The 11,993-nt window shown below is 34.2% G+C and overlaps 1 protein-coding gene across 3 annotated transcripts; it reads right to left on the minus strand.

The window, feature by feature from the left end:
- Nucleotides 1–4,964: 4,964 nt before the first annotated feature.
- LOC111892781 (glyoxysomal fatty acid beta-oxidation multifunctional protein MFP-a) lies at nucleotides 4,965–10,999 on the minus strand. Of its 3 annotated transcripts, none has more exons than XM_052763883.1 (18): nucleotides 10,733–10,999; nucleotides 10,134–10,205; nucleotides 9,985–10,050; nucleotides 9,840–9,893; nucleotides 8,860–8,927; nucleotides 8,691–8,772; nucleotides 8,474–8,529; nucleotides 8,072–8,374; nucleotides 7,921–8,007; nucleotides 7,675–7,849; nucleotides 7,478–7,599; nucleotides 6,527–6,690; nucleotides 6,214–6,462; nucleotides 6,023–6,081; nucleotides 5,854–5,906; nucleotides 5,526–5,677; nucleotides 5,272–5,401; nucleotides 4,965–5,180 (listed from the first exon to the last, which is right to left on the minus strand). In XM_052763883.1, exons 1-18 carry the CDS (start codon nucleotides 10,827–10,829, stop codon nucleotides 5,145–5,147), a joined length of 2,025 nt encoding a protein of 674 aa, XP_052619843.1. In that variant the 5' UTR covers nucleotides 10,830–10,999; the 3' UTR covers nucleotides 4,965–5,144. The 3 variants fall into 3 exon arrangements, with proteins under 3 accessions (XP_052619843.1, XP_052619845.1, XP_052619844.1); XM_052763885.1 differs by having other exon boundaries at nucleotides 7,675–7,843; nucleotides 10,733–10,998; XM_052763884.1 differs by having other exon boundaries at nucleotides 5,526–5,674; nucleotides 10,733–10,998.
- Between the last annotated feature and the right edge of the window lie 994 nt (nucleotides 11,000–11,993).

Genomic DNA, 11,993 nt, shown 5'->3' on the forward strand with positions numbered 1-11,993 from the left:
TTTTTCAAAAGAAGATGTTGGTTTGTGGGTGATTATCTTTTTTTTTTTTTTTGTTTTTTTGTTGTTACAGCAATGTACTTTCTTATTTTTTTTCACTTTTTAGTTTTTATAGAAATGTGGGTTTTTTCTTTTTTCAATTTTGATATCATTTTGTTATCATAATGGTTAACCGATATTAACCATTAACCATAGCCAATGGCTACTAAAAAACATTAACCGATTGTAATGGTTATGGTTCGGTTTTGATGTATAACCAAACCAAACCAAACCACCATATACTTACCCCTATCTAAAATGACAAATTTGGTATCCATTGTCATTTTTGGTAAATGGATAAATATTTGGTCATTCTCATCTATTTCTCATACTAGCTCTGAGACTGATGTATTACATAGGTTAATTTTTTTTTCAAATAATAGTTAAATATGAAGGTTTAAATATTTGAGAACTTTGAATTTAATAGAAAATAAGAAAAAATAATAAATTATTAAAATTGAAATGTTTTTTTTTTTGTTGTTGTTGAAAACTATTTAAATATCATTGATAGAAGAAAGTTTTATATAGACGTAACGGGTAAACGAGCAACAAGCTATGTCGCAACCATTTATTATTACATTAAAAATATTATATAAAATTTAATAAAATAAAAAAAAAACCCATAAAATGACATGTGGAAAATTATTTATTCAAAATAACCACAAAATGACATTTGACAAATTAAATGAGTGTGACATGTGACAAAAAATATTCATTTATTATAATAGATATATCATGTGGTCATATAGGCACAGGGACATTGGGTCATTCACATCTTTTTTCCATGCATAATCATATGGTCAATTTTATGATTATACCTATTAAAAATTAGTAATAACTGAATATAAATAAAAAGTTTGCATAATCATCTATAAAAGTTACAAGCACCTCCCAAATGAAAATATATATCCCTTCCCTAATCCGCGTTAAATTGAGAAAGCACCTCCCAAATGAAAATAATAATAAATTAGGGTTTCTTTTACACTTGGAAGAAAACAATTGAGATTGCCTAGATATAAGCAAGTTCTGGGAGCACATAGGGGGTGTTTGGCCTGACTTTTAAAATAACTTTTGACTTTATCTTTTAGGAAAAGTCCCAAAAGATGTTTGGTAAACTGAAAATAACTTTTCTAATCAACTTTTGCAACAGAGTAAAATGGGTCTTTTTGAAAAGTTACAAAAGCGTGACTTTTTCTAACTTTTCAACAGGTAAAACCATTAATTACTTTTATACCCCACCTACCCTAATCAATTCCCAGTATCCTCACGAATCTCTCGTTCTCTCCGCTCACACTTTCTTCTCTCTCGCATCTTGCTCGATCGATTTGCCTTCAACACCGGCGATCTTGCTGACCGGCGATCTTGTTGCAACGCCGACGGTCTTCCTGCTACACCGGCCTATTCCGTCTCCATCGCCGACAGGTAAGTTTTCTTCTTCTTTTCCAGTCGATTTCCAATGTTGTACAACATCTTTCTGTCGATTTTACAATCGATTTTACTATATCTTGCTGTCGATTTCCAATTTTCAGTAGCAAAGACATGTGGTTTTTCGATTTTCCTTGAAGTGTTCTTCTCTCTCGCTATCTCGCATCTGCTGTGATTTGTTCCTCATTTCTGAAATTTATATTCTGTGATTAACATACCTTTGTGAAATTGATGAGATATGGATGAAATATTGATTAATAATTAGTGAACTTGATAAAATATGGATTAATAATTAGAGAAATTGATGAAACATGAAGCTGATAGAAATTTTTTGTTTTGGGATTGTGTTAACAGGTAACCAATTTCTGTGATATTATGTTTTTCTGTTTTGTTTAGAATTTTGATAAATGAATGAAATCATTTAGTAAGGTTAATGAAATTGGTTTGTTGTTTAAATGTTGTACTATATGTAATTCACAGATAATGGATGAAAACAACACTATAATTGTTGATTGTGAAACATCTTTGAAAATGAAAAAACCAAAATTTGGGTGGGATAATCGTACCTTCATGGTGTTTGTTGATTCATGCTTGATTGAAAAAAAAAGGGGCGTAAAGCCACCGGCTCCTTTGATAAAGTTGGGTGGGAAAATATACAAAACGGCATTAAGGAGAAAACAGGTTACATCCTTGAAAAAAAACAACTAACAAACAAATGGGAGAACATGAAAAAAGAGTGGAAGCTTTATGACCGCTTAATGAGGCTTGAAACCGGACTCGGTGGGACGAGAAGCCTAGTAGATGCGTCGCCTGAGTGGTGGGAGGAGAAAATAAAGGTATGATTACTATTCTTTTTAATTATTTTAAGTTATGATTACATATAGATTGAACATATTTGATTTATAATATCTTTGTGTTTTGTAGGAGAATAAAGATTATGCCAAATTTAGGAACACAGATTTGAGCATATTTGATGAGAAATATGCTACTTTGTTTCGGGATTCTGTTGCCGTTGGAGATCGGACTATGACTCCGTTACAATTTCAAAACAATAGCAATCCAAACGAAGAAAATATGGAGGGCAAAGGAGATAGTGATGAAATCAATTTAGATGATGATGAACCTCTTTTTCCTAGTCTCCATGAAAGTAGTTCAAGTAAAAGGAAGAGGTCTTCTGTTTCCAACAACCGTCCAAGCAAGAGTAAAAATTCAATTTATGAAGAAAAAGTTGATGCTTTATTGGATGCCATATCATCAAAAAACACACAAACTTATCCACAAAATAATCCTTCCCCAACAATAGCAGATTGCATGGCCATTGTCATCAAGTTTCCCGAGTTTCGTGAAGGGTCCAACGAATTTTCACAAGCATTGCTTGTCTTCACCAAAAAACAAAATCGTGAAGCTTTTATGTTTCCAACGACCGACGAAGCCAAGATGGAGTTTCTTAAGTTACTTATGAAATAATGATTTAGCAATATGTGTTATGCTTTGACATTTATGTTTTATGTTTTGACATTATGTGTTGTCCTTTGACATTATGTATTTGACATTTTATATTATGTGGTATTGTTTGTCTTTATGTATTTGACATTTTATATTATGTGTTAATGGTTGACATCTTTTTATTTGTATTATGTAGGATGGATAGTGATGATTCTAATTCATCCGATGATAGTGAACAATGTGGGGTGGAAGAGGATAGAGAATTTGAAATGTTATGTGGATTAGCTTTGAAAGGGATAATGATTGCTCGTAACTTACGTACGCCATGTCACACTTCAGACCGCACAGGGCACATGTTTATTACTGAAGTACTAAATGGCCATCCTAGACGTTGTTATGAGATGTTTAGACTCAACGTACCGGTTTTTAGACAGTTATGCATAGATCTTACTACAAATTACGGGCTACAACAAACACGAAATGTATCTATTAAGGAGTCTGTAGGAATATTCTTGATGACTTTGGCTCATGGGTGTAGCAATAGATTTGTGCAAGAATTTTTTAATCATTCGGGGGAAACGATTCACATGCATTTCCACACAGTTTTGGAAGCCGTACTAAAACTGAGTGCCGACATCATCAAGCCAGACACAAACTATAATGATGATGTTCCCGAATATATATTAAATAAGCCTCGGTATTATCCAATGTTCAAGGTATTATCCAGTGTTTATTATCTTGGTAGTCAAACTTTAACAAATAATTTATTTATGATATATTTTTGAATTTGAAGGATTGCATTGGTGCTATAGATGGGACACACGTCAGGGCATCGGTTCCACAAAAAGATGAAGTGAAGTACATTGGTCTGAAAGGGATATGCAACACAAAATATAATGGTTGTTTGTGATTTTAACATGTGCTTTACATTTGTTTGGGCCGGTTGGGAGGGGACTGTACATGATACAAGAATTTTCAATGAAGCCTTACAGAGACTAGATCTTAATTTTCCTTCTCCAACGGGCGGTTAGTATTTTTTTTGAAACACAAGTTTTATGTTTTTACTACTTGTTTGAAAAGAATAATAAATGTTTGTTTTATTTACAGATAAATATTACGTTGTTGATGCCGGATATCCAAATACGAGAGGGTATCTTGCTCCATACAAAGGCACAAATATTCGTTATCATTTACCAGATTTTCGACGTGGACACACGGCTGCTATTCGTGAACCTCGTGGACCGAAAGAGAAATTTAACTATCTCCACTCATCATTGCGAAATATCATTGAACGAACTTTTGGAGTGTGGAAAGCTAGGTGGGCGTTATTAAGAGACATGCATGTTAATTACAAGTACAAGAACCAAGTGAAAATTGTGATAGCATCGATGGCGATCCATAACTACATTAGAAAGGTTGGTAAGTCTGATGAAGCGTTTAATAGGGCACAACAAGAATCCTACAATCCCGTACGAGGTGATACTGATAGTGATGTTTACGAAGAAGGTCCAAGTACACGTCGCACGAGCGATGGTGATTTATATATGGCAGCGATACGGGATATTATTGCACAAGATATAATCACATTGCGAAGATGAATGTAATGTTATCTATGATATTTTTTTTATGGATTATTTACAATTTGTATGAACATAATTTTAATATTATCATGGTCTAATCCAAAAAAATTAGAAATATTTTAATTTGTATGAACGTAATTTATATTTTATATTTGTATGAACGTAATTTTAATATTGTCATGGTCTAATACAAAAGATCCTCTTATGAATTATTTACAATTTGTATGAACTTAGTAATTTTATATTGTCATTCTCTAATCCAAAAAATTACAAATATTTAAGAAAAAAAATTATATTTTATATTTTCTAATAAAATGTTTACAAAATTATAATATTTGTTTAAAAAAAAATATTAAGTATAAAATAATATACGTAAAGTAGTAAATCAATGTAAATATGTAAACATGTCCTTTTTAGTCATTTTATATGTAAAAGTTAAACCAAACACTTTAACTTTTGACTTTTTACCTTCAAAAGTTAATCCAAGCACTTTTTTAAAAATAACTTTTGTAAAAAGTTCTTTTACAAAAAGTCTTTTTACAAAAAGGACTTTTGCCCCACAAAAGTTAATCCAAACACCCCCATAATTAAAAATGCACGTTTTCTTACAGCATGAAGAAAGCAAAGGCAAAGCATGATGTGATTTGATGATCGATTCTAGAGGTGTGATTTGATCTGCATAAGTGGTGTCCCCTGTGATTTTATGAGATGAACAGCTATCGTTAAATAAGAGTGTTGGGTGATGTGGAAGCATTTATATTTTACTAAAATTTCTTTTCCTTACGATTGAAGAATATTTCCTTAAATAAGCACAAGGCTTGAAGAATGGTCCATATGCATTTGACCAGGTTTCGAGTGTTGAGCAGATATATTTGGATCCAAGAGTATGATCGGCCCAGTAAACAACTCCACCCCTGATCAATGAATAATGATGATGATGTAAGTAAGTGTGAGATCTCTCTTTTTTTTTTTTTTTTTTAATGTATATATGAAGATAAAGAGAAGAGCAAATTAAAGAAGAAAGGTAAGGTAAGGTACCTATAAGAGGGGAATCCCATTGCCACAACAGAAGCAACATCGATATCAGAAGCCTTCACCACGCTTCCTTCTTCCATGATGCAACAGGCTTCGTTCACAACTGGAAATAATATCATCTTCATTATATCTTCTTCTGACAACTTTGCTACCTGCTTTATTAATTAATTATATTATTATTATTATTATTATTATTATAGGAAGTGGCCTGGGATACAATAAGGTAAAGGAATGAATTTCAATAATATATATATGGATTGTTATTGCACTACTTTTTTAAGCAGCAGCAGCAGCAACAAGAAGAAGAAAGCAAGAGGTGTAAGTATACCACCTTAAAATCATTTGGCGAATCCTTTGCCTCCTTCCAGGTAGAATTAGATGAGCCTGTGGCATCGAAGTAAGTTTTAAAAGAACAAATGAGAATCTTATATATAGCCAGGATATTGTTTCTTTTTCTATTTGGAATCAACTCAACAGCAGCGCAAGTCAATACTTATTACCAGTATCTTGCTTATTCTGAGATAGGGTTGACATGCTCTCAACAACAATGTCCATCATTCTGTCATAAACATATATATATATATATATATATATATATATATATATATATATATATATATATATATATTGCAAGCCATGGTTAGAATGCTATGACAGATGTGAGCAAACATTCCAAATTCCAACAGCCAACCTGAATGGACTGATGGCCATCCCAAATTTGTCCATCACCTGCTCCACACGGTGCTTCCCTTCTTCACCTTGTTCAGCAGCAACAAACATTGCTGCTTGAGAATACATGGCACGGATCCTGTTCACCACAAGTCCACTGCCATTACGGACCAAAATTGGTGTTTTCTTCATCTTCTTTGCCACATCAAGTAAGTCAACAATTACTTGGGGCGATGTACACTCGGTATTGACTATTTCCAGCATAGAGGAACTGCAAATATTATTACAACTCATTGTTTACCAACAAAACAAACTATATGATTATGATTACCTACCTACAAAAGTGGGCCCCAGCAATCCGGAATTGGGATTTTGTTCTTTCTCCAATTAGATTTAAGTCAAGTGTGGGACTACTGCTTGCAAGAATGCAATGTTGAGGGCAATAATGCTCAAGGTCAGCAAAAACTTGCTGCTTTAACTGGATGCTTCCCTCCACTGCCTGCCAACACACCAAAACTTTTAACTTACTTACTGCATTTTGATTCAACTCATTTATAACATAGATAATGGGCCTAGCTTCCACCATAATTTCAGCTCAATCAATGTGCTCTAAGAAAAGGATTTTGACCTATAATATACTTTCACTCTTTTTTCGTACACAAATCCCTGAAAATGTTTTTATTCGAAAACTATAGGTATTTATTCAATAATTTGATTGGCAGCCAAGTCTTGAGGTTATTTTACACGGTTATAATAAAAAAAAATATATAGCCTATTTCACACTTCTCGCAAACAAGTCCCTGGAGAAAACTCTTTGCATGATTTAGTCCCCTTAACTTATTGGAATACCTGAAAACTATAGGTATTTTTTTTCTTTCAAAAATGTGATTCTTGCTCAGGGTTATATTAAAAAAGAAACCTATATACTTTCACACTTGTCGCAAATAAGCCTCTGAAGAATAACTATTTGCATGAGCAAGTCCTTTAACTAAAAAATACCCCATTGCTTTTGTAGTGTCATGTGTTTGATACATATGATACCACATGACATTGGTTTTTGTTTTGTCATTTGTATTCGGCTACCAAGTTTTTGTTTGATACTTGTGTCACTAGCAGTCCACTTTGACAAAAACCTCAACATCCGGTTATCGTTAAATTCTAGAAACATACCTACTTCTCATGTGTTACAATTTAAGAAATTTACATCATGCAATTCTTTTTCAGGGATTTATCTGCCAAAACCCTTGTTGTAACAGCTGAATTATATAGTTGGGACTCACACTCACCTCTACAACTAAATCCACATCTTTGAAGCTATCATAACTGAGTACACCCTTCAACAGAGATACAGTTCTTTCAAGCTTCTCCTTGGTCATTTTCCCTGCCATAAGATGGCTGTGCAAATTGGCTGAAGATGAAGATAACCAAGTAAGAGAGAGTTGTGAGTTGTGACCATACTTTTTAAGCTCATATCATGACTCACCTTTGATTTCACCGATTGTAGCCTCCAGAGAATTCTCATCATCCTCCTTAAATATTACAGGAAAGTTAGCAAGGATAAAAGCTGTTGCTATTGCTATTGACCCAGGACCAATAACACCAACTCTATTTACTTTCCTTGGCTGCAACCCCATATCAGTTATACCTGAAATCTGTAACTGCTTTTAACAAGTCATCTCATCAACATTAACTGTTAGTATAAGAAAGGTGTCCAGACCAAACTCCAAACCTTGGAAGTGTTATATCGAGCAAAGAAGATGTGGACCAAACTTTTACAAGTTTCAGATTGCCGGAGTTCATTCAAGGCCTCTGCTTCCTGCCACCAGAACTTTTTCAGCATCCATCCATCAAATTCAAACAATCAAAGAAATGCAATGTACCTTCCATAGTCCAATACGAGCACCAGAAACTATACCCTCTTCAATGACATCGATGCAAATTAATGGATGAGTCACATTTGGGTTCTGTTTTTGTGCTTCATCTCTCGCCGTGTTCAGTATTAACCTTGCTTCTTTTAATGGTTCTAGTCTGTCGGTTCTGTAAAGGCTATGAATCCATGGTTTTCTGGCTTCTGAAATATCCAAAGCCCATCTAGATGCACTTCTGATTAGTTCATCAGCAGGGGCTACAGCATCAACAAGGGACATACTAAAAGCATCCTTCCCATTTACTCGTTTTGACATCTATTATTTGAGAGAGAGAGAGAGAGAGAGAGAGAGAGAGAGAGAGAGATCAGTTCATCTAACACATGATTAAAGAAGCAACAAACATATGTAGCATACCAGTATCATCTCCAAAGCCTTAGGAAGGCCAACAAGGCGTGGAAGACGCTGAGTGCCTGGTTCAGATGGTAGCTATTATGTATGGATCATACTGAAAGGTTTATATATATATATATATATATATATATATATATATATATATATATATATATATATATATATATATATGTGTGTGTGTGTGTGTGTGTGTGTGTGTGTGTGTGTGAAAAAATGTCACCTCCATATCCAGGAATGATCCCGTATTGCAGTTCTGTCAAGCCAAGTTGTGAGGTAGGTGTGGATATGCGTGCATGACATGCCTAACAAACAAATTAAAGCATTAAAAAAAAAAAAAAAGAGTTGTCATTTGAAATGAAAGGAAGGTGAAGGTGAATCATGTTTCTTACCAGTGCTATCTCTAGTCCACCACCAAAAGCAGGCCCATCTATAGCTGCTACTAAAGGCTTTCTTGCAGCTGCATGCAGCATAAAACACAGACCACAGCTTAAGCTAAGTGCTAACTTATAAAACACAGTCCACACTCATGCATATAAATTATAATGAATATTTACTATGCGAATGCTAAGACACCGTGACTCTTCTCCTGACTGAAGCCCCAGATCCCCTATGCAGGTCAGGTGACCCATCTATCAATAGAAAAAAAAAAAACTTTGCTACAACTTACAAGTTATTTTTGAATTAAAGAATAAAAATATGATTATATAAATGAAATAATAGATAGTTACGTGAATCAGGGATCCAAGATTTGTAACTTTAATGACGGTTTATACTTTGTTTCACTTATAGAAAACTCTGTTTTTGCCTGTTTACCCCGTTTGAGTTGGACATTATATTAATAACCGCAACATGTAAAAAATGACAACCTACTTTCACAACTTTACTGATTAAGTCCCTCAACTTCTTTTTGTTGATTAAACCCTTACAATTTAATTGTCTTGTTCAAAAGTATGTAAATGTAACCGCGGTCGTTGCGTCAATAAAATTACCTGTTTTCTATAAGACATAAAAGTATATTGGTTTTATCATTACAAAAAAAAAAAAAAAGTCAAGTGGGTAAAAATCAATAAAAATGGTGAAAGTACGTTGTGCTTTGCCCTTATACTTACACTCAACTAGATGAAATGAAAGTTTTTATTAAAGTCCTCACATCAAAATAACCACAAGGTTTTGAAAACTATCATACAAAACTAATAACAGCAATTAATAATATAAAGATGGTTTTGCCTTTAGATACTTCATGTGAAAAAGCCCATAGTACTCATGAGCCATGTCATATAGAGAGAATTGCTATCATCAACATTGACATTGATTTTGGTAGATACCTATAACAAATTGAGAAATCACAGAGGTATAATGAATGACATACCTTCCAAAAGGTTTGTGATCAACTCTATTGATATGAAACCAACCTCGTTTCGTTCTGTTGAATAATAGTATTAAGTATCACAATTCACAAAGATAGCAACACACGCAATTCTAAGAAATAAACATAAACTTGGTTTACTACTCACTCTTTACCATCTCAGATTTCCCAAAAACTTTCACGTCGGCTCCCCCAGAAAACTTACCCCCTGAACCTATTCAATCAACTCATTGTTTATCATATTATAAGTATACCATAAAGTACCTTGAATAACAAAGGTCAAAATTTTATGCATACCATTTACCACAATCGCTTTAACTTCATTGCATAGCAGGGCTTCTTCAATGCTGCTTTTTAAGCTAAGCATAACTGAATGACAAGAAAAAAAACAATTATCTTGGACATGGAATAGATAAATACAGTCATCCAATTCCAGAGTAATAAGTTCTGAAAATTAATCATTAGCGTAGCTGTCAACATACAAAACCAAACCAAGACATAGTTGTAAGGTAGATTCCATGAGTAATTGTTTCATAAATAGAACAAACACATCCTGCACATATTCATAGTTACGACTTAGGACATTTTAACGTGTCAATGAAGAACCGAAAATTCGTATTCGTGGACAATTTAGCCACGGTGTGTTCAACTACATAAATAAATAGCTACCCTAACACTTTACGAAGAAGAATTTCTCAGCAAGCTTTACTTCATTCATAGTTTTCCTCTACAAAGCATTACTTCGTGACAGTTCTGAAGTAGAAATCAGTCCATTCTCGTATAAGAAATCACGGGTCGGAGTGTTTCTCTCTAATAAACAAGTTCTTGATCAATTTCAACGATGAAAAACAATTGTAGGTATTTGTAATTGTATGTATGCTCGTACTAGGTATTACCTTCAAAGGAGAGTAAATTGAGAGGGGGGTTGTTGAGGGTGATGATAGCTACACCGTCGTCTCCAATCACCAGTTGCGTTTTGGCTTTCATTGCCATCAGCTTGGTCGCTTTTTCTTGCTTTATGGTATAGTGTTATTCCTCTGGTTTGTTCTTGCATCTGTGCTGTATAAATTAAGAATCGATGATCAATGGACTGGACGGCACGGGGCGAACACAGACAAAAGCAAGAAACATAACACCCTCTTCCCCACTTTAACTTAACGTGCGAAAGGATGGTAAATGAATGGGAGTGAGTGAAACCAAAGACAAGAAGGAAAATTCTATTTTTTTTTTTTTTTTTTTTTTTTTTTAACAATGAGGTAATGTATTTTTCAATTGACAAAATTGCAAAAATGGTCCCTGTGGTATGTAAATTTTTGGGGTTTTAGTCCAAACAATGACTTTTTTGGTTTCGTAGTCCTTTTGGAGTGGTTTGTATGTGAAAATGGTCCCTCTGAAAATTGAAATGACTATAATACCCTTGGGGTATTTATTTTTCATTTTTCTTTCATTATTCTTAAATTTTAATATTTATTTATTTATTTTAACAATTAAAAAAAATAAAAAAGGTCCCACCTCTCTCTCTCTCTCTCTCTCTCCCCCCCCCCCCCCCCCCCCCTTAAAAAACAAAGCAGCAACCGGAGGTTGTTAGCCTCCGTTCCAGTCCTACTTCTTCCTTCTTTCTCGACAACAGACAAACCTAAATACCCCCTGGAGAGCATCATTTCTAGCTGCACCCACTATCGGTCGAAAACAACTCGTCGACACCTCTAATCGCTGAGTGAATCTCGTGAAAAACCCACCGGAAGTTTCCCCCATTTCACGACTGTTTTCAACCTCCAACAGGATCCCTCATTGATCCATCTACTTTAATTTGAGATCCACAAGTTATCCTTCCTGTTTTTTTGTCGAATTCAAGCTAAAACGACCAAGAACAATTGCCACACGCCACCGTGGCCGGCGGTACGTGGAGCAAAGGCACAATTGCTCCGGTGGAATTTTTCAATTGAAATCAGATTTCCTAAGTTCTTAACATGTTGGTTTTCCATTATATGTGTGTAGATTGTCTCCAAATCATCCCGTTTAAAAAGTTGAGTTTGGAATCGGTTTCAGATTTCTCGATCATTCTGAGTTTTCATCTTCTAGGTTTTCACAGAGGTTTTTTCTTTTTATGTGATGTAGGTCTTGTATCTGATTTCTTGTTCATCCAGTCACAATCCT

The sequence above is a fragment of the Lactuca sativa genome, chromosome 5 (assembly GCF_002870075.4).
Source record: "Lactuca sativa cultivar Salinas chromosome 5, Lsat_Salinas_v11, whole genome shotgun sequence".
Lineage (NCBI taxonomy): Eukaryota > Viridiplantae > Streptophyta > Magnoliopsida > Asterales > Asteraceae > Lactuca > Lactuca sativa.

Coding starts and splice junctions, on each gene's coding strand:
- LOC111892781 (XM_052763883.1), bottom strand. CDS start 10,829: ATGGCAATGAAAGCCAAAACGCAACTGGTGATTGGAGACGACGGTGTA. Junction 10,051..10,133: donor TAAAGCGATTGTGGTAAATG/GTATGCATAAAA, acceptor TTGATTGAATAG/GTTCAGGGGGTAAGTTTTCT. Junction 8,008..8,071: donor CTCGTATTGGACTATGGAAG/GTACATTGCATT, acceptor TTCTGGTGGCAG/GAAGCAGAGGCCTTGAATGA.